General features: G+C 36.4%; 1 protein-coding gene across 1 annotated transcript in view; it reads right to left on the reverse strand.

Annotated features, from left to right (window-relative positions):
- Nucleotides 1-330: 330 nt before the first annotated feature.
- The window catches only part of dhrsx (dehydrogenase/reductase (SDR family) X-linked), a 51,553-nt gene continuing 29,706 nt past the window's right edge, over nt 331-22,177 (reverse strand). The window contains exons 5-7 of the mRNA XM_058783470.1: nt 20,761-20,968; nt 10,925-11,132; nt 331-2,572 (exon numbers count right to left, since the gene is read on the reverse strand). Of these exons, the coding sequence (XP_058639453.1) occupies nt 2,396-2,572; nt 10,925-11,132; nt 20,761-20,968 (593 nt within the window). The 3' untranslated portion in view covers nt 331-2,395. The remainder of the gene's footprint in view (nt 2,573-10,924; nt 11,133-20,760; nt 20,969-22,177) is intronic.

The raw sequence follows: 22,177 nt of genomic DNA on the forward strand, positions 1-22,177 counted from the left end.
TGTTTGAGATGGATGTCCCACAAACTGCCAAAGGCATTCATGACAGAAAAAACCTAAAATGAGTCATCTGCTCCTGTAGAGGATTTCAGGTCACATCACAAACACACACACACACACACACACACACACACAGCCTGCAACAGCCATCTCTTGAAATGTACCATCTGCTTAAAGCAAAATGTAGAACTACTACTTCAATACAGTGAAAAAAAAAGTTACATGTGACTATGCGTGACTGAACTTGTTGTGAAGTATTAGTGAGAACTAAATAATTTTCAAATGAAATGTCTGGAACAAAGGATGAATGAAACCATTTTATTCTACTCAATTTAACAGAGCATGTGGATCATATGACTTCTGCTTGGTGTCCTAGAAACAGCAAATGACCGGCACAATTTCTAAAACCGAAACAACATAAATTGGCTTTTACATCCCATATTTTCATTTACACTTCACCATTAGCAGAAAAAAACAGCTACTGCAACAGCGAAATCAGTGTTTTTATTTAGACAAGAGCAACTCATTCACTCTGTTTTCTACAAGAGCTGAAGATGAGACACTTCAGAGTCTCCTGGCAAGATGATGCTGCACTCTTTTCTCTGTCTTCATCCCTCTCTTTCACACACACAAATGACAGAAACATTGAGCTTATTCACAGTGCATATGGCTGAGGAGCCAAGCCTCTTTGCACATTTTGTACTGGGACTGTTTTTCGATTCATTTATCATCAACCATTTGGTGCCTCCAAACACTATTATTAATTTATTTCTCAGTATCACAACCATATAATTAATCTATTGGATCATTATGTGCGTGGAAGTTATTTACCCTTCCTATAATGCTAGATACATTATAATACAGCAGCACTTCCATTAGTGCATAATTACAGTACAATAAGCAAAACTAGGCGATAACAAAAGCAAATTTTCAAAAGCAATGCAAATGGGGGAATATCTTCATCTCTCTTTTACCCAAAAGCTTCATATACCATTCACTTCACGATACAGAAAATGAACTGAATTAGTTCGGAGAGGCTTAAAAGTGAACACATTTGGTCAACTGCATGATTGACGCCACATAAAACACACAAATAACAGGCACATTTTGACAATAGAACATTTAAATTAGAATTTAACAAGTCAAAGTAGCACTTTAACAAAGCAGCCAAACTTGAGACGACACCTCCAAGTTGTCACAGACACCAGCAGGTAGAAAGTAACTCATTTTACAGTACTTTTATATATTGGTATTTATTAAGCGACATCTCCTGTTGGAAAACGTTCAAATTTTCCATTATTTCAAGACTCAATTAGCTAGTTTGCTATTGTACATCGACCTTGGATAAATGCATATTAAAAAAAAAAAAAGGATGCCTGAATATATTTAAAAGTTAAGTCTCAACATCTCAAAGGAAAATCTTGATTTATAAAATATGTGCACATATTTTAAATGTTTCGGTTTCAAGGTCTGTCGAAAAAAAAAAACCCCAACTACATTATTACACATTGGAATCACAAATTCTGAGCACGTCACAGTCACGAACAGAACAGTTGGACGAAATTTCCCCCTCTGGGAGAAAGAAGGTGAATGAAGGTGAGGCACCTGGCATGAGGGCAGCCGTCTTTTGTGGTTAAATTTAAAACACAGCATTGCAAATTGCACAGTGAGGGAATGAAAAATGAAGGGCTTAGCCAGACAAATGTTTTTCCCCCTTAGCCCTTCAGCAGTTTGTGTTTAGACAATTAGATGCGGTAGGCAGAGGGAGGAATGACACTGACTGATGGGCGGAATAACCCAGCGTAGGCGCCACTGAAGATATTCAACTATACTAACAAAGAAAGACGCAAAATCCTAGCATGGAAACTTAAGAGAATCAACAGACACAGGCTGGTCTTTGCCCAGTTTAGAAAGCTGGAGATTTCACATGTAATCCTTTTATCCTTCGATTGTCTTTATAGTCTGTTGACAAAATCCAAAGGAAAATCAGTAGAACAGCCATTGCGACGGTCCTGATTCATTAAGCACCCAAAAAGGCTTAGCAGAGAACAAGATACTAGATTATTAGTCAAAAATCACTGTTTTATTTGCTTAGCTCAGGGGAAAAGTGTTCAGAGAGTTCCCAAGTGAGGAGGAAGTGAGCAGTTTCAGGACGAAAAACAGCGCACTTGTCACGTTTCATTGAGGTACACGTTCTCAAGAGGTTAAAGGATGGCTTATGTGAACACTATAAAGGTAATAAGATGATTTAAAGACCAAGGGATAATTTGGCAAATAGGGATACTAACTTAATAAGGCATGAGGTTGAATTTTTCAGGTGGATGTTATATGGACTGTAAGATGAGGGCCAAGGTTTCAGTGATCAGGAGCTCAGTGCCGATTTGATTTTTTCTCAGGTCTATTGGAGACCCACTAGAGCACAGCTTTCTTTCCACAACTTGGTTTGCAGCCGTTGGTCATAAGAAATTGCTGAAGACTCCGTCTTGCGTCCGTTGTACAGATACAGTCCTCCGATCCCCTCCAGCTCGGAGGCAGCTGCAGTGTAGATGGCCGTGGATGCTCCTTCTGCAGGCGTCTGCGGATGGACAGGAATCAGAGATGAAGTCAACACAGCTGTGGGCACGTTAAAAATATTTCATCAGAGACTGATATTAAATATCTTAGAAGGACGTTTCTGATTCCTGGAGTAAAAATATAAATTTGTCATTTCTGCCAATGTCAATGACTTCATGATCTTCGTACGTGACAGCCATCGCAATGTTACAGTGCATTTGTGCTGTAGTGTTCTTCTTAGCACTTGAAGTCTAACCCTAGTACTTGACATATATCCTTAGCTGCTAGCTCTGGTAATTGCCACTTACATGTGCACTTTCTTGTAAGTTGCTTTGGTAAATAAACCTGCGGCAAAATACTAGGATTATATCTGTATCAGGACTGTCAATTTGTCATTTGGTTACACTTTACAATAAGGTTTAAACCATTAACATTAGTTAAAGCATTTGTTATCATGGGGTTTTTTTAATTATTTTTTTTACACAGAATTATATTCACTAATATAAAACATACACATTAACTAGATGCTTATTTAAAGCTGCAGTCCGTAACTAAATTTATATAATAAGCGAACATGAATCCATTTTCCAAACCATGTTTTTGGCTTGTCCTGAATCACTACGGTACACATAATAAGTGTTTATATTTGGACGATTTTAGACTGGTTCGGGTGGGTACCGCTGCGGAGTAGCCCAGTACCTGCGTGACACAATGTTCTTCTACAAGACGCACGCAGTTCTGTTTATTAACCGCTAGAGCGGCAAAAGTTACAGACTGCAGCTTTAAACAATTTGTTAAAATGTAAAAAAAAAAAAATTTATCAGGTATACATAGAAATTAACAATAACCTACGTTAATAAATGTTGTAAAAGTATATGAATACGAATGCATATATAAAGTATTGAATATTGCTGTACATTGTGACACTAACATTAATTATAACATATATAATTATCTTACCCAAATATGAGCGGCAGCAAATGACAGAATTTTCATGTAATTTTCACGATGGATGTCAATGGTTGACAAAACGGTTTTGGTTACCAACATTCTACAAACTATCTTCCTTATTAAAATGTAATATATTAAAAATACATTTAATTCATACTAAGTATAGTTCAGATCTATTAACATATTTACTGACATATCACTCAAGACTTACTGATATAAAAATCACTTGTGCACAATGCACATTTCCCAATATTAAGCCTAAAGTGTGTTTTAATATCACTATTGATGATGATTGAATGATCTTTAAATATCTTTCATTATTATTCAACCATATTATTCAAAGTGTACCTAATGTATACTTGCGATAGTTCCACTTTAGCATAATTACATATACTTCAGTATATATATATATATATATATATATATATATACAGTGAGGAAAATAAGTATTTGAACACCCTGCTATTTTGCAAGTTCTCCCACTTAGAAATCATGGAGGGTCTGAAATTGTCATCGTAGGTGCATGTCCACTGTGAGAGACATAATCTAAAAAAAAATCCAGAAATCACAATGTATGATTTTTAACTATTTATTTGTATGATACAGCTGCAAATAAGTATTTGAACACCTGAGAAAATCAATGTTAATATTTGGTACAGTAGCCTTTGTTTGCAATTACAGAGGTCAAAGCGTTTCCTGTAGTTTTTCACCAGGTTTGCACACACTGCAGGAGGGATTTTGGCCCTCCTCCACACAGATCTTCTCTAGATCAGTCAGGTTTCTGGCCTGTCGCTGAGAAACACGGAGTTTGAGCTCCTCCAAAGATTCTCTATTGGGTTTAGGTCTGGAGACTGGCTAGGCCACGCCAGAACCTTGATATGCTTCTTACAGAGCCACTCCTTGGTTATCCTGGCTGTGTGCTTGGTCATTGTCATGTTGGAAGACCCAGCCTCGACCCATCTTCAATGCTCTAACTGAGGGAAGGAGGTTGTTCCCCAAAATCTCGCAATACATGGCCCCGGTCATCCTCTCCTTAATACAGTGCAGTCGCCCTGTCCCATGTGCAGAAAAACACCCCAAAGCATGATGCTACCACCCCATGCTTCACAGTAGGGATGGTGTTCTTGGGATGGTACTCATCATTCTTCTTCCTCCAAACACGTTTAGTGGAATTATGACCAAAAGTTCTATTTTGGTCTCATCTGACCACATGACTTTCTCCCATGACTCCTCTGGATCATCCAAATGGTCATTGGCAAACTTAAGTCGGGCCTGGACATGTGCTGGTTTAAGCAGGGGAACCTTCCGTGCCATGCATGATTTCAAACCATGGCGTCTTAGTGTATTACCAACAGTAACCTTGGAAGCGGTGGTCCCAGCTCTTTTCAGGTCATTGACCAGCTCCTCCCGTGTAGTTCTGGGCTGATTTCTCACCTTTCTTAGGATCATTGAGACCCCACGAGGTGAGATCTTGCATGGAGCCCCAGTCCGAGGAGATTGACAGTCATGTTTAGCTTCTTCCATTTTCTAATGATTGCTCCAACAGTGGACCTTTTTCACCAAGCTGCTTGGCAATTTCCCGTAGCCCTTTCCAGCCTTGTGGAGGTGTACAATTTTGTCTCTAGTGTCTTTGGACAGCTCTTTGGTCTTGGCCATGTTAGTAGTTGGATTCTTACTGATTGTATGGGGTGGACAGGTGTCTTTATGCAGCTAACGACCTCAAACAGGTGCATCTAATTTAGGATAATAAATGGAGTGGAGGTGGACATTTTAAAGGCAGACGGGTATTTGAGGGTCAGAATTCTAGCTGATAGACAGGTGTTCAAATACTTATTTGCAGCTGTATCATACAAATAAATAGTTAAAAAATCATACATTGTGATTTCTGGATTTTTTTTTTTTAGATTATGTCTCTCACAGTGGACATGCACCTACGATGACAATTTCAGACCCCTCCATGATTTCTAAGTGGGAGAACTTGCAAAATAGCAGGGTGTTCAAATACTTATTTCCCTCACTGTATATATATTATATATTATATATTAGTTGGACTTCAGCACTACTTCTGCACAATTAAAGTGCATTAAGCACAAAATTAGCAGACTTTAAGTATACCAAAAACACAAGTGCTGGGTATTTTTATTAAGTACATAAATATATAAATGTTTTTGTAGTGTACTTAGCACGAAATAAATGCATTTCAAATACATTTTAGTATATTTATTTTTCACTAGGGTTCTTTGAGTTCAGTAGAAGAATATTAGATCAACATTAGGGCGAGTAAATGATGGCAGAATTTTCCTTTTTTGGGGTGAATCCCTTTAACTGTTTTGCCATGACATCTCAAAATCCTGTGCTCTTGATGTAAAATGCAACTCAAATGAAAAGCTCTGAATTTTTAAAATGTCTATTCAATGCCTTACTAATCTGCCAAAACACTGTAATGTCTTAAATTATCTTTATTTTGGGTCTTTCCCCCCCAAATATTCATATATGTGATTCATTTGATTATGTAATTCAATTAATTTATTGTCGGTCCTAATTCACTTCCTCATGAGACTCTTGCCTCATGTTTACACATGATGCTTTCCAGCTGCCATGGTTAATTATTCAAATTATCCTTCTAATTGCAAAAGTTATGGCTCGCTTCCACATCAGAAGATCTAAAAGTTGGGCAGCACAGTTGGTGAGATTGATATACAGACGGTCAGTTGGACTATGACCTCCAGACGGATCAATTACACAGGACAGCCGATCTTCTCTAAAACTGCTGCCAGATTCTGTACTTCAAACGGCCCTCTTTGAGGCCGGGCAATTGGGGCTGAGCACTGTTTTTCCCTTTTCTAGATCTCTTTCGTCTGAGGGAATTTGGATTAAACTACAGGAGCCACAAGGTTTCTCAATACTGAGCTGAATCAATACAGCACAAAGATTGTGAGAAAAGCTTCTCTCTTAAAGCTGTTAGTACTGGGCCATACGGGGCCTGTGTGCTTAAGGGGAAATGGAGCAACAGCTGCGGCACAGAAAGACTCAACACCTTTATATACTGTTTTATAAGGCTGAGCACAACATTTACAGACACTATATACCGCGCAAATGTGTCAACAAGTTGAGATTTTTCTGGGTCGTATAAACATATATTTGCATGGCTATCAGTTAATAGGGTTGCTTTACATTATTTTTATGTGAGTGACAGTACACTTTAAAAAAATATTTTTTTAATTCTTAAGTAAAGATTATTGGTACATTTTACAAAAAAAAATAAAAAATAAAAAATAAATAAATAAATACATAAATACATAAAATTTGGTAACACTTTATATTACGGTGCCCTTGTTACACTTTACATGTTCTTACTATTATAATAAAATAATATAAAACAGATCTGCACACTGTTAATCTCCCTTTATTCAAAAAAATTAAAAAAGTGGCAACGTTTCGGCAAACACTTCATCAGTGATTAACAGTTTGCAGATCTTTTTTCTATTATTTGATGATACCCTTTGATCTTGCACCTGGCCAAGACGTTTTTGGATGTGCGTACTTTGACCCTTCTTTTATGTGGTCTTACTATTATAATAACAATAAATTCTGCATAATTACATACAAGTAACCCTAAGCCAAACCTTATTCCAAACCCTAACCCTATAGTAAGTACATGTAGTTAATTAATATTACTCCGTAAATGTATAACTACACTGTAACAAGGACACCTTAAAATAAAGTGTAACCATAAATGTTGTTCACTCTTAGTTCACAATACCTAACGATAATAAACTTAATTGTTTCTTAGTAAGTAACATCGACATCTTAGTAACTATCCATCAAGTGCCAAATAAAAAGAGAAAATAATCAACAGAGATGAAGTACCTTGTATTTGTACATATAAATTCAATGGGTTATCTAAAAATAGACAATACCACATGGCTATTTAATTTCTAAAGCATTATTTTGTTGAATATTAAGTGAAGATGAACTACATTGTGATAAAAGACAGATACTGTGAAGATGTTAGCCATACCACCCTCCCCTAATGTTTTATATCCAAGCATTTTTTATTCCTCAGTTTAGGTTCTGACAATTGGAAAAGCTGTCAGGTGAGAAATAAAACACTGGTGGAAAAGCTGTATAAATGTAAAAGTAGTGTTTAAAAGTGAGTATACTTCAGTTTCGAGAGCACATTTGATTTATAGGATGTCATATCGCTCTCCTTCTCTGAACACAAACAGTTCCAGAAGTATTCACATCATGCACAGCCAGGAAACTCTTTTTCAGGAAACAAAAAAACCTATTAAAACACCATTATAATTGACATTTTTTTCCCTCAATGAAATTTTTTGCTCTTGGATAAATCTTCACGTTTTTCTTTCCGCCAAGTGCCAAAAAATTGTATTCTCTACATTGGGTGTGCTTTTCTATTTTGAAAGCCTTTGCCTGTTTAGTCATAACAATATTTCCCCTCAAGACATTCATAATTTGTCAACTTTTCTTTTAAACCCGTAGAGCACACTGTCCTCACTGAGCCTCGTAATTTCTGTTTTTTTTACAGCAATTCCTGTTCCGCATACATAATGGACGCCATGAACCGTGACTCAACCCGACTCGTAAATAAGCACCCTGAAAAAGGATATTGCCGTGCTGATAACGATCACAATAAATCAATATCAAAACACCTCACCTCAACAAGGGTACGAGTTTCACGGAAATTACATTTGTATTCAACAGATTACACATTGAATTATCTTTTGTAGTACAAATAATTCCCCTTGAGAAGAGGCGAAGGTCACTGCCCATTGTTGCGGTTTTCGTATGCTACTTTACCCGGTCTATTGCGCATAACCAAAGAGAGTTGTTCACACATAAAAATGAATTATATACTGTTCTGACAGAGAATGCAACACTATCATGTGGTGCTGTTTGCTATTCTGATCATCTCTGAAGCTCTTTTAGCACAAACTCAGCTGAATTTAATGGAGCAGAAAGAAACTCTATGATTGGATGAGGGAAGACAGTAAAACAACCTGCGAAAATGGTAGCAATTTTGATCATTTTGAGCCAGAACATCAGTGAGCTCAGAGACGGGTAGTTACTGTATAGGTGGCATGTAACATACACTGTTAGACATTTCTGTAATTTCTGCAGTCATTTACTGTATATTACCCAGTATAATACTGCAAATTCCCTTTACAGTAAATAACTGTAATACCCTTTGCATCATGGGAATTTTCTGTGACATCAGACCCCCACATACAGAGGCTTACTGTGTTTTTTTTTAAATTGCTGTATACTACTGTTTTTACTGTAATGGCCTCTTTGGCGCCATTCTATTGAGGTTGTTTTATTTTCCTCATTTCTTACATTTGGATTGACACGATTTGCCCTACACCGTGGCTGCGTCCCAATTCGCATACTATCCGTCCTAAATAGTATTCGAAAATAGAATTAGTATGTCCCAAATCATAGTATGTTTAAAAATTTATGCCAAAGATTCCCGGATGGTCTACTACTTCCAGTTAGAATTCGAAGTGCAGATCGATGCACACTCTAACGGCTAATATTGCCCACAACACATTGCGTGGTGGACAAGGATTAGATTAGAACTACAAACATGCATAAAAAGTGTTAAAAAACTACGAACATGGTAATTTACTTTAAATTTAATTAAAAAAGTTTGCAACTGTAAATCAAATACAGTTTGCTACTGTAAATCTTAATTACAGTAACTTACTGGCAACAGTGTTACTGTAAAAACCCTTTGAAATGTCTAACAGTGTATATTGTAAACAGTGAGATCAAAAAGTCTAAAATCACATTTAAAAATCTGGAGATACTATATACGTTTATGTGTGCGAATGTGTAATTGTATATTTTATTTTTATTTTCTCATTCATTCATTTGTATTCATTTTGTTACACTGATCTGGAATTCAAGAGGTGTAACAAATATTCTTAAGGAAGATGAAAGAATCATGTCTGATTAACACACAGTCACACACAAATACACACACACACACACACACACACACACACACACACACACACCTTTGAAGCAAAGAGACAAGATAAATCCAATTATTGTTCACTCTGACATAGCGGCTCCAAACCTTTAGATTTCAAGATGAATTCCAAGAGATTGGGTGAGACAGACAGATGGAGAAAAAGAAAAGAAAGAGTGAAAACAGTGTCTCCCAGGATACACCGCACTGTCACAATGCCCTATTGCAACATATTGGGGCAGGTGGGTTTGTCATAAAGTGTTGTCATTCAACAGTGCACCTTTCAACAATGGCCTTTGTCAGTAACTCTAAAGCGTGTTACACACAGACACAATGTATCTGAGGGAGAATATTCATGAACTCGCTAAATATAATGCGTTTTAGATACGAAAGCTGGGAATTCTATACTAGACTGATAAGTAATGACAGTTATCAGGGATATTAGTTATTTTTAAATTAAAAATTTACATTAAAAATGTAACAAAAAATTTAAGAGAGCTTTTAAATAGTAGGGATCCCAATAAGGGTTATTAAAAACAATAATAAAACTAAATACAAATATAAATATACACACAATATAAAAATCTTAAACTTATTTCATTTCAGATAAAACTTTCTGTTACACTTTAGTATAGGGCACAATTCTCACTATTAACTAGCTGCTTATTAGCAACCCTATTATTAACATCTTGGGTGTTTATTAGTACTTATAAAGCACATATTCTGCATGACCATATTCTATATCCCTAACACCTAAACTTAACAGCTACCTTACTAACTATTAATAAGCAGCAAATTAGGACTTTGAGGCAAAAGTCATAGTTAATGGTTTGTTAGTAGCGAGAATTGGACCTTCTCAACTACTAATTTCTAAATAATAGTTACCTATAGTCTATATTTTGCATTATCATGCAAGCCTCACAAAATTAATAAATATATTTTCTATTTACTTATTTATTCATCCATCCATCCCTTAATTTATCATAAATAGTACAGATTTTAAATATTTTTCATTTAACAGCTATCGTCTATAATATGAAAACAATTATTGTCCTATTGTTATTGAAAATTTGCATTTTTGTTTACAACCACTTCAAAGCGGTACATTCACTCTAGTGTATAGACTAGTCCAATTCCACCTCATTTCCTGTCCTCTCTCTGTCCTGTCAATAAAAGCGTCAAAAAAGCAAAAAATGAACCCAAACATGAGTGAAACTGAAGCTCTACACCTCAAGAATTCTTTGCCAAGCACAGATAGATGTCTGAATAAACCATCACGCCAGTGACTCAGGCCTAGTTTGGCTGACTTTCCAAAGTTTGGCAAGTTATTTAAGTGAAATAAAGCATTCCAAATATGTCCAGGCAATTATTATCCTCCAGTAAACTTGACTAATGAGGTTTTACAGAGGGCAATATGATTTGCCTTACCCTGAAGAGCAGTTTTGCGAAAGGTTTCTTGGCCAGCTGGGCCGGGCTGGACAGATTGTCATACAGGGCTGTATCCACCATGCCTGGGTCCACTGCGTTAACTGTTACAGGGTCACCTCTGACCCACAACTGGTCCTGCAGGTGGTAGGAGAACAGCAGCAGGGCCAGTTTACTCTGGGCATATGCACCATGAGCACTATAACACATCCTGAGCAAGAGAGAGAATAAAAAAAAAGAGACACAGTGTGGTTAAACAGCTATTTTGGGGTCAATGATTATTAATGTGTTGTTTACTGTAATTTGCATTTGTAAACCCATTATGACAAGAATGTGCTTGCTGATGTGTTGTTTCTTCAAGTCTGATCATTTTCACACACAGTTATATATTTATAGCTTTAATATTTTTCTATATAGCTTCACCTTTTTAAGGTTTTCATGTAATATGTTATTTCAAGTTCATTGCAACTAGAATATTTTAGCATATACATTTAATTTTAATAATTGCAGTTTTAAACAGAATTCGCAACTCATTTTATTATGCATTTCTGAATGAAACAGGATATTCAATGAGAGAAAAAAAAAAAAAACAACAACACAGGCCGAACTTGATTTTATGCATCAGGAATTGATTGGATAATTAAATATGAGCTTTTCATAATAGAATGGGATCAAAGGAGGACGTGATCTCTGTACAACAGGCAGTTGAAAGAGAGCTGAAAAATGAGAAGGCTTGGTGACGGCAGGTGAAAAGGAAAATTGTTTTAAAATTATTACATTGTAATGAATGATTCTGCAGACATTTTTATATCTTTGAAATAACACCTGACATGATTAGAGGTCTTTTACATACCCTGAGATTGCCCATCAAGACATGCATTTTAAATATTCAATACCAATGCAACAATAATGCCTGACATAATACCCAGTCATTTATATATACATATTAAAAACAAATAAAAAAATTTTTTTTTGTAATTGTAATTAGTATCTTTGTTCTTCATTTTATTACTGACTATTTACTTAAATAATTTACCTGTCAACTTGAAATGTTTGAGTGAATGATTGAATGTTCGATTTAAATTTAATCTATTAAAGGGGTGGTTGATTGCAATTTCACTTTTTTAACGTTAGTTAGTGTGTAATGTTGCTGTTTGAGCATAAACAATATCTGCAAAGTTGCAGCGCTGAAAGTTCAATGCAAACAGAGATTTCGTCTTTTAAAATTCTGGAAGTTTAATGCCTACAAAAACGGCTGGTAAGGGACTACAACGAGTTACTTCCCGGGTCCGTTACGTCAAAAACCCAGATAAACCCCGCCCTCGGGAACATGTAAGGAAGGGGGCGAGGCCATGCTGAGCTGCTTTAGAGAAGAGGAAGAGAAAACTAGGGGTGCATGTAAATATCTATTCATATATGAATCGCGATTCAGTCTTTTAACGATTCTAATGGATTCACAAGTTTCAAAATTAATGTTCTAAAACAGCCGTTCTTAATACTGTTCCTCACATCGCCCTGCTCTGCATCTCTCTCTCTCTCTCTCTCTCTCTCTCATTCAGATCGTCAGATCAGCTCCAACAAACTGTTCCAATTATACATTTTCACATAGCAATGAGAAGCGTTATACATGGACGCGTGTGCGGTTGCCGTACTGTATTAAAGCTTTAAGCAGAATAAAACCGTATATTAAAAGCTAACATAAGCAGTAGCATAATAACAGCTTATCTAAAAGTATGAGACAACAAACAAACATACCATTAAGAGCCGTGCTTGCACAGGTTCTGCGCGATCCTCTTCACTAATATCCTCTGCGTCTCAATCGGGCTCAAATTGATAAGCAGTATAGACGACGCCATTGTTTACAATACAACCGGAGCACATGCCGCTGAGCTGAGGGGCGGGACATTTAGACGCACACTCGGCGGTTTAGTGAATCACAACACACTGAGCCAGCTAACCAATCAGAGCCCATCACGTATTTCTGAGGGAGGGGCTTCATAAAAACAGGAAATAATCAAGGCGTTTGTCAGAGAAGGGACAGAGCGGTGTGGAATAAAGGTAAATTATATGAAAAATAATGCGTTTTAAAAAAAACGAAGCATGAACATGTTAGACTGCACCCCATAAACACAATCAAGCCTAGAAAAAAAACAGTAAACCACCCCTTTAAAGTTGTATATTAATATTCAACTTATAAAATAATTACACTTTATTTTAAGGTGTCCTTGTTACGGTGTAATTATACATTTAAGTACTGAGTAATATTAATTAACTACATGTACTTACTATATGGTAAGGGTTAAGGTCTTTGCACACCGTTTTTTCACATGTTAAAAAATAAATACGACCTCACGTTGTCTCAATCACGTTTACACACTTCCTCCGAAAATTTCATCCATCATAAAAAAATTAGGATCGGCGTTTTTGCATCTGTAGCAAGCATTTTGATAGGAATGGATGACGAATACGAAAAAACGCATACTAAAATTTTGGACTCCGTGTGCAATTTCCTTTAGGGTTTGGCTTAGGGTTACTTGCATGTAATTATGCATAATAAATTGTTATTACAATAGTAAGTGCATGTAACGTGTAACAAGGACACTTTAAAATAAAGTGTTACCAAATAATAATAATAATAATAATAATAAAAAATTATATTAGTTTTAGTTGTGGTATTTCACCAGCATCAGTCTCATGACAATGCTATATGCTTTATGAAGGTCTGAGCACAAGATAAACTCACAGGCATCTAGAGACGACAGTGACCCTCACATTAACAAACCAAAAATCTTGCATTTCTATGCAAGTTTCGAAGTCCTAGAACGCCCTAGAATAAAGAATCCATGTCTAATCTTTCAGCTGACTCATTTATCCGTTATTTATACCAGCAGATGTCTTTGCGTCCACCACTGCCTCTCTCCCTCTCTCACCTTGAAGGACATATTTATTAGGAATCTTCTGTGCCAACCCACAGCATGAGCCCCCCCACACATTTAAAATACAGCGTGACAAGAAGTCATCGCCAGTTTCAGGCGGGCACCTTGTTTGCTGTATTAGATTTGTTGTTTGTCAGTATTTATTGTAACACTCATAACCACCCCTTTCTGCCTCCCAGGAGACTTTGCTGCATTCAGTCAATCAATAGACACATGGTGCTCTGAATCACACTGCATGTTATAGCGATAGTGTCCTTGAGCCGTTGAGTCTCTGCAGTACACGACTGCAGTAACGAATGAGGACTCTCAAGACTGAAAAGCAATAAAAGCAGACCTGAGGAAAAATTGAATGGCGGTAATATTTTGGGGAATAAAGCAGATACAAACAGGATGGACAGATCTGCACTACAGGAAGATCTGTGTTTAATATGAAAGAGGGAGACATTTTCGCCTTTAAGAATATTAGAGGTGAACTAATATTAAAATTCTGGCTAATACCGATAAGAAAATATTATTTTCATGATGACAACTGATAAATGGCTAATATTAAAATCCAATACTTTTTATTTTTTTGTCAAAATGACTAAAAATATAAAAACTAAAAGGCAATCACTTCAAATGCTACACTGGAATTCAGACATCACACTATTATAGTGTATGAATGGATATGAATGGATATTCATTTTGAGATCTGCTAGAATTGAAGAACAATTAACAGTGTTTAATAACAGAAAATTGTCAGTGTGTTTAAATATTTACTTAAAGTGAGTGCTAAAAAATTACCTTTTTTCCCATTTTCAAAATTATTTTGTTTAAGTGGTGATTAAAATTTAATTTATCGTAGTATCCTTACCAATATTGGTCACACTTTAGTTTGGGGACCAGTTTTCACTATTAACTATTCACTATGACTTCTTAATCATCTCCTTATTAATAGTTAGTAAGGTAGTTGTAAAATATGTGGTAGGAGTAAGGGATCTAAAATATGGTTATGCAGAATGAGGACTTAATATGCGTTTTATTAGTAAACAGCCAATATACTAGTAATATGCATACTAATAAGCAACTAGTTAATAGTGAGTCCCTAAGCTAAAGTGTTACCCTTATTATTTAAGCAATTATGAAATTATGACTAAATTAATTTCTGAAACTTTACTGAAACCCAAGGTCATATATATGGTACGATATATATGACCATGATATATATATGGTCATAAATGTTTACTCATGCAAGTCTCAAAATGTTGCGAGTCGCTGCAATCTACTCTTAAGCTAAATGAACAATATGGATATTAGATTACAAAACTATAGAAAATTTGCGTGTAGGTGACAAGACCCACCCACTTTTTAAGTTCAATGATATTGGACACACTCAATTCAGCGCATATGTCTGTTCACTCTTCAGAGCGCCGTCAGTCACATCCATTCCACTTCCTCAAGTGGAATTATCCATTCCCTAATAAATTAAACTCCATTCCACATTTTAGCTAAAGCCTTGACTTCCATGCTGCTGCTTCCTCAAATCCATTCCACTTGGCTCATTCAGAGTACAAATGAATTAAACTCCATTCCATGTTTTCACTATTTGCACCTGGTGCATTCTGAGTATCGGCCAATTCCGATCCGATCCGATCCCAGCGCAGGTTTTTTTTTTTTTTTTTTTAAATCAACGTAGAATTTCTATACTTCTGTGTCACTCTTTTGTGTGTTAAACACAATCTACTAGACAACTTCATTTTAATGAAAAATAATATAAAAAAATATAGGGGTTGTTTGCACCTTGTCACTTCATGCATTTTGTAAAATAAATCCGATTGCTCAAACCACTTCAGGAGGTGGTCTGGGCCGCATTCCAGACGAAACGTACAAATGCATGGTTGTTGAAACCACATGTGTAAATTTTACTCCTCCCACATTGTAAAAAATAATAAATGTGTGAGACCGTGTTACAGTCAGATATGACTGCGCTAATGCAACAAGCATCACAGCGGATGAGTAGCTGAGTATCAGAAAGCCGACACGCAAACTGCCGCGAATGAAACTGAAAGTTAGATTTAGAAACTTAGAAGTAAGATGCAGACGGTCAACACACAATCATCTTCATTAAAAGTAGTAAGGCAAACTTTCCAGTGCAGATGCCGCACGCTCTCCTATTGCGGTCTTTGATCTCGAAATGAGCTGATAATTAATAAAATGCAACGCTTTTGATTTCGTTGATGTGAACATCGTTAAATTTAAATATAGCGCGGGAATTGAAGATCGGATTTATATCCGTTTTGCGATGACACATTTATGTGGCCAAGTGTAAATATGTTTTAACAAATCAGATAGCCTAGATATCCGATCAGCGAAAACGCATGAAATGACCAGGTCTAAACAGGCCCATTCATAATCTTTGACAAAAATACTAGGCTATTATAAACTAGGTTAGTGGATAATTTAGCAGCAAAAGTTATTATAGAGAAATCATGAGTGAACAATTTTATCAAATCTAAACATTTAGTGAAATAATATTATTTAGTGGGGAACAAATAAAAGTGAATATGTGAAGGACTAAACCTGGTAAAATGTTACACATTACTCTTTGTATTGTTGTAAAACACATTAATAAAAACAAGTAAATGTATTTATTTATAAATATAAACTACAAATAAAAAAAAACACATTTCTTTTAAATGTATAGCACAGTAATGAAGGCAGCAACATATGATAAAGTAGTCCTATCTATCATATGTTGTTGCCTCCTCCATTACTGTGCTATACATTAGATTATTAATAGCCTTGATAGGACAGAACAAGAAACGCAATAAATAATCTTTCATTGCGCAAAAGTATTATAATATGAAAAGCTCCAATAGAGAGCGACACAAAGCATTCCGTGCGCAGAATGACGCGCTTGAACCAGGACGGAGTCACAGCGCGCAGCTCCGGATAGAGAAGTTCAAAGCACATAGGAAAGATATATTGATGCGTAGCTTATTAAATCTGTGCGGTAGTTTATTGAGCCTTTTCTTTTAACAGTTTTAAATTTTAGTTATTGTGTGCTCTTGGAGAGAGTTTAGTCGTCTTGCCTGTCGTAACCGAACGTGACACGCAGTTTGAATGCTGAACGGAGGATGACAGACAGCCGCAGCGGAGAGAAGAGTTTACGTGAACTTTAGTTTAACGACTTAAATATTCATCTGTACCTCACATTAAACTATGGAACGGCTTCAGAACATTTGGACTTTGACTTTATGGTGCTTAATAATGTTTTTGTGCTATCGTGGGCAGTGGCGGTTTTAGGCATGGGCGAACGGGGCAGCCGCCCGGGGCGGCACAAGCACTTGGAAAAAAAAAAAAATCATCTGCGCCGCTAAGCGGTTTTCTATTATCTATCATATTATCTATCATATAACTGTGCGGGGAATTGGCAAATTGGCGCCCCTGCTTGTTGAGAAGGTACCGAGCACAGAAGCTGTGTGAGAAGTGGAACGGGGAGGGGGGCGCGGCCGCGGGGGACAGTTCACCTCTCCCAAATTAGTGGGACAAGTGGGCTAAAGTCAGTCACACCCAGGGGCGCGGGAAGTGCTGAGGGTGCTGTAGCACCCCCTGTTTTTTTTATGTGGGCAACTGTTTAATTGTTGGGAATACTAAAAAGAAAAAAAAATCGGAGTGTCTATTTAAGTGCAAATAGTTATGTTGCTGGCAGAGGCTATTTACATTAACTCCACCCACAAATGTATGATTGGGATAGTCAAATATGCAAAAGACGGTTACTAGTTGTCAAATTCAGTGGTGCAGATGGTAAAGTTTGCGTTACAGTTCTTTTGACACGATCGACCGGGGTTCGAATCTGCCTTTTGGCGAACTTTTTTTCTCCCTTTTTAAATTTCAAATCACAACAGAAAAGCATTTATTTTTTAATAAAAATGAAGGAAATAATCAAAAAGTTGAACATAAAGAGGGGGCGCTCAGAGGGGGTCTCGCCCGGGGAGTAATTCAATGTAGAACCGCCACTGATCGTGGGGCTTAACAATAACACAGAATAGTATACACACAATATCGGATTTGGATCGGTCTCATCTGACCGATACCGATCCGCAGAAAATGACCGTATCGGAGCCGATACTGATCCTGCGTATTGGAACGATGCATCCCTAATTTAAAGGCATCATGTAGTCTTTCTTGCAGCATTAAATTACAGTTACACTTACACTATTTTGTTATAATGCAGTTTTCTGACATTTTTCCTAGGCTGGCTAGCTAGCTAGCTACAGTACATTTTTTTTTTTTTTTTGTTCAAAACAATTTACTAGACTTTTAAATGCAGAGTTAATTTCTTGGGAAACCTTGTCAGGTATGTGGTAACCGTTTTAGAATATAAAAGCAATTGTTTAATTGAAACGCACCAGAATTGGAAATTGCATATACTCCAGTAAAAATGTTTTTGAGTGAGGACCCACTCTGTTTTTTTTTGCCACCGACGCCCATGAAACTATCAGAAAAGGAAAGAAATAGCAACTTCTCCATTTTTTATGCAGTTCACGAAATGAGAAATCAAAATTTTCTTGATCCATTAATATATAAGAGATAATGCTATAAAAACATTCTGCAAGTTTTAGAACTCAGCTTTCAGGATAGTCTAAAACAGCGGTTTTCAATTCCAGTCCTTCAATTGATAAAAGGAACCGATAAGAGATACATACAAAATATGCAGAGCGGGGGGCGCGAGGACTGGAATTGAAAACTGCTGGTCTGAAAACAGCTTATATTGAAGCCAATTTGCCAAAAGGACAGGTTGTGGAATGTGCCAATTTATGACGTAATATTGTGGCTAAACACTGCCTCTGAAGATGATGATCAATACCTGCTTGTACATCACTGCCTGTTTAGCCCCGCCCACCAGATTCATTTAGAAACAAGGCCCAATTCGATGAAGGACTGAAACTAAAAGATGATGCTGTGCTGACTATATTGGATCTGACAGTAATGTCACACCACACAAGTTTTTATTACGTGATCACTATTGCCTTGTCTGTTATTACAGATCATTTGATAAGTATTGATGCATTTTTTTAACCTAAATCACAGCAGCGTCCATCTTTAAAGGATGTAGGCTGTCAAACATACACAAGTGTAAGCTAATCATAGCAGTGGACATTTACTTACGAGTCAACAATCTGCCATGCCTATTCAAACAGAGCGTTCTGATGAGGGGCGTCAAAACAGGACAGAAAATAGCCTATTACTTCCAAATTATGTTTTTTTTTTTTTATGTAAACATCTTGATAAGATTATAAATGGATATCAGAGAAGAGTACAAAAAATCAAAAAAAAAAAAAAAAGGCAGTTCATGACCCCTTTAATAAAGAATATCATCAAAAAGTTTATTTATTTCACTAATTCCATTCAAAAAGTGAAACTTGTATATTATATTCATTCATTACACACAGACTGATATATTTCAAATGTGTATTTCTTTTAATTTTGATGATTATAACTGACAACTAAGGAAAATCCCAAATTCAGTATCTCAGAAAATTAGAATATTTACATTTGAGTTTCAATTAATGACCATCCCTACAGTATAAATTCCGGGTATCTCTTGTTCTTTGAAACCACATTAATGGAGAAGACTGCTGACTTGGCAATGATTCAGAAGACGAACATTGACGCCCTCCACAAAGAGGGTAATCACAGAGGGTCATTACTGAAAGGTGTGGCTGTTTACAGAGTGCTGTATCAAAGCATATTAAATGCAAAGTTGACTGGAAGGAAGAATTTGGGTAGGAAAAGGTGCACAAGCAACAGGGATGACTGCAAGCTTGAGAATACAGTCAAGCAAAGCGGATTCAAACACTTGTGAAAGCTTCACAAGGAATGGACTGAAGCTGGAGTCAGTGCATCAAGAGTCACCACGCTCAGACGTCTTCAGGAAAAGGGCTACCAAGCCACTTCTGAACCAGAGGCAACGTCAGAAGCATCTTACCTGGGCTGTGAAGAAAAAGAACTGGACTGTTGCTCAGTGGTCCAAAGTCCTCTTTTCAGATGAAAGTAAATTTTGCATTTCATTTGGAAATCAAGGTCCAGCAGGACTTGGTACCTGCCCACACTGCCAAAGGTACCAAAAGCTGGTTTAATGACTATGGTGTTACTGTGCTTGATTGGCCAGCAAACTCGCCTGACCTTAACCCTGTAGAAAATCTATGGGGTACTGTGAAGAGGAAGATGCGATATGCCAGACCCAACAATGCAGAAGAGCTGAAGGCCACTATCAGAGCAACCTGGGCTCTCATAACACCTGAGCAGTGCCACAGACTGATCGACTCCATGCCACGCCGCATTGCTGCAGTAATTCAGGCAAAAGGAGCCCCAACTAAGTATTGAGTGCTGTACATGCTCATACTTTTCATGTTCATACTTTTCAGTTGGCCAAGATTTCTAAAAAATCCTTTCTTTGTATTGGTCTTAAGTAATATTCTAATTTTCTGAGATACTGAACTTGGGATTTTCCTTAGTTGTCAGTTATAATCATCAAAATTAAAAGAAATGAACATTTGAAATATATCAGTCTGTGTGTAATGAATGAATATAATATACAAGTTTCACTTTCTGAATGGAATTAGTGAAATAAATCAACTTTTTGATGATATTCTAATTATATGACCAGCACCTGTATACAATTTGTTCAGACTGAAATCAAAATTCTGACTGCAAACACAGAAAACACAAAATTGTATGTCTTTTGTGTCTAACACTATACATTCAGCAGTGGCCTTGGGCACAATCTAATATATTTTAATTTTAAATATAAGTAGGAAGATTAAATCTTTGTCTTTAAGATTCAGCTTGTCCTTTCCATTCACAAAAAGGCTTGAGGTAAGAAAAGAATCTCAATTATAATTCAAAAAAGCTTCTAACCTTCCCTGCAAGTCATCCAGAGTTAATCTTCCTCCATAGTGGGTAGCTGAAGACATAATGACTATTCGGGAACATTTCCCAGGTTTGCCTGACTTCTTCAGCACATCCAGCAACAGGTTTGTCAGCAGGAAATGGCCCAGGTAATTTAGCCCAAAGTGTAGCTCAAATCCATCCTCTGTTCTCCTCTCCGGAACAAGCATAACACCAGCTGCAGACATAAAGGATCATCATTGCTGATATATTATGAACAGACAGAATATGCAGGCCACCAGGAAGAGTCCTACTAGGCTTGATCAAGTATTCACACCTTGAAAATGACTCATGAGTCACTTCTGAGTCACTCTTTCCTCTGGTTTGAAAAGCGATGAACTTCACACACTCGGAGAAGATCGTACCGCATGCAGCTCTCTGAATACTGTGGATTAGGAATTGCTGGTTTATTGATTTGCGTCTGTTTAAATGGCTTTTAGCACACACAGAAGGATACCAGAGATGTCTTCACATGAAACTGAACTAGCGAATAACCATTTCCTAAACTAATGTTCTTAATGTGTCTCTTTCCGCTTAATTCATGGTCTCGCTGAGTAGTAATGTTTTTGATAAAAAGATGTGAAGAATCATGCGTCACATTCACACATAAAAATATCTCTCTACAGAAATGCATTTCTATGTCTTTAAAAGGAGCGCCACAAGATAATTAAAGTTGGTGGATCCCAATATTAAATGGATGTAATCTAGTTTAAAACCCTGACCGAGACTGAGCACCAGCATTCATGCGGGAATAAGCTTGTGCTCTTGAAAACATGTTTCATCATTATTTTGCTTTTAACAGAATTACAGCTCAGTTTGCAGGAGAAAACAGTAATCAGGATTATAAAAATGTGCTCAGCATATTAAATCAACATGAAACGATATGTTTTCTTTAATTAAACTCATGCTGGAAAGTAGGGCTGGGCAATATGCCAAAAATATTATCATGATATTTCTTTCCACATCATACATACTGATATTTATCAAAATATTCATTGACCATTTACCATGGAGAAGGAAATGCTTTCCAAATGTTTGGTAGGCCCAAAGAATGAAATGTAAACATACAGTACATTGTTTGTTCACAATTAAACTCCATAGAGTAAGATACCTTTTAATTTAGGGCCCCCTGAAACCCATTTTATGTTTTCCATTTTATTTTTTGGATTCTGTGTTTTATTATTTTATACAAATTTTTAATCAAAATGGTGTCTAATGAAATTAACTGATAACATAATTTATTAAATATTTAAAAAATGTAATCAAATTAAAATCTAACAATTAATTTACAACAAAGCATAGAATTTGTATTTTTATCAGTTCTGCAGAACTGTATAAATTAAAATGAGTGGAAAAAAATCTTAGCATGATATTCCTTAAAAATAAT

The sequence above is a fragment of the Onychostoma macrolepis genome, chromosome 01 (genome assembly GCF_012432095.1).
Source record: "Onychostoma macrolepis isolate SWU-2019 chromosome 01, ASM1243209v1, whole genome shotgun sequence".
Classification (NCBI taxonomy): Eukaryota; Metazoa; Chordata; class Actinopteri; order Cypriniformes; family Cyprinidae; genus Onychostoma; species Onychostoma macrolepis.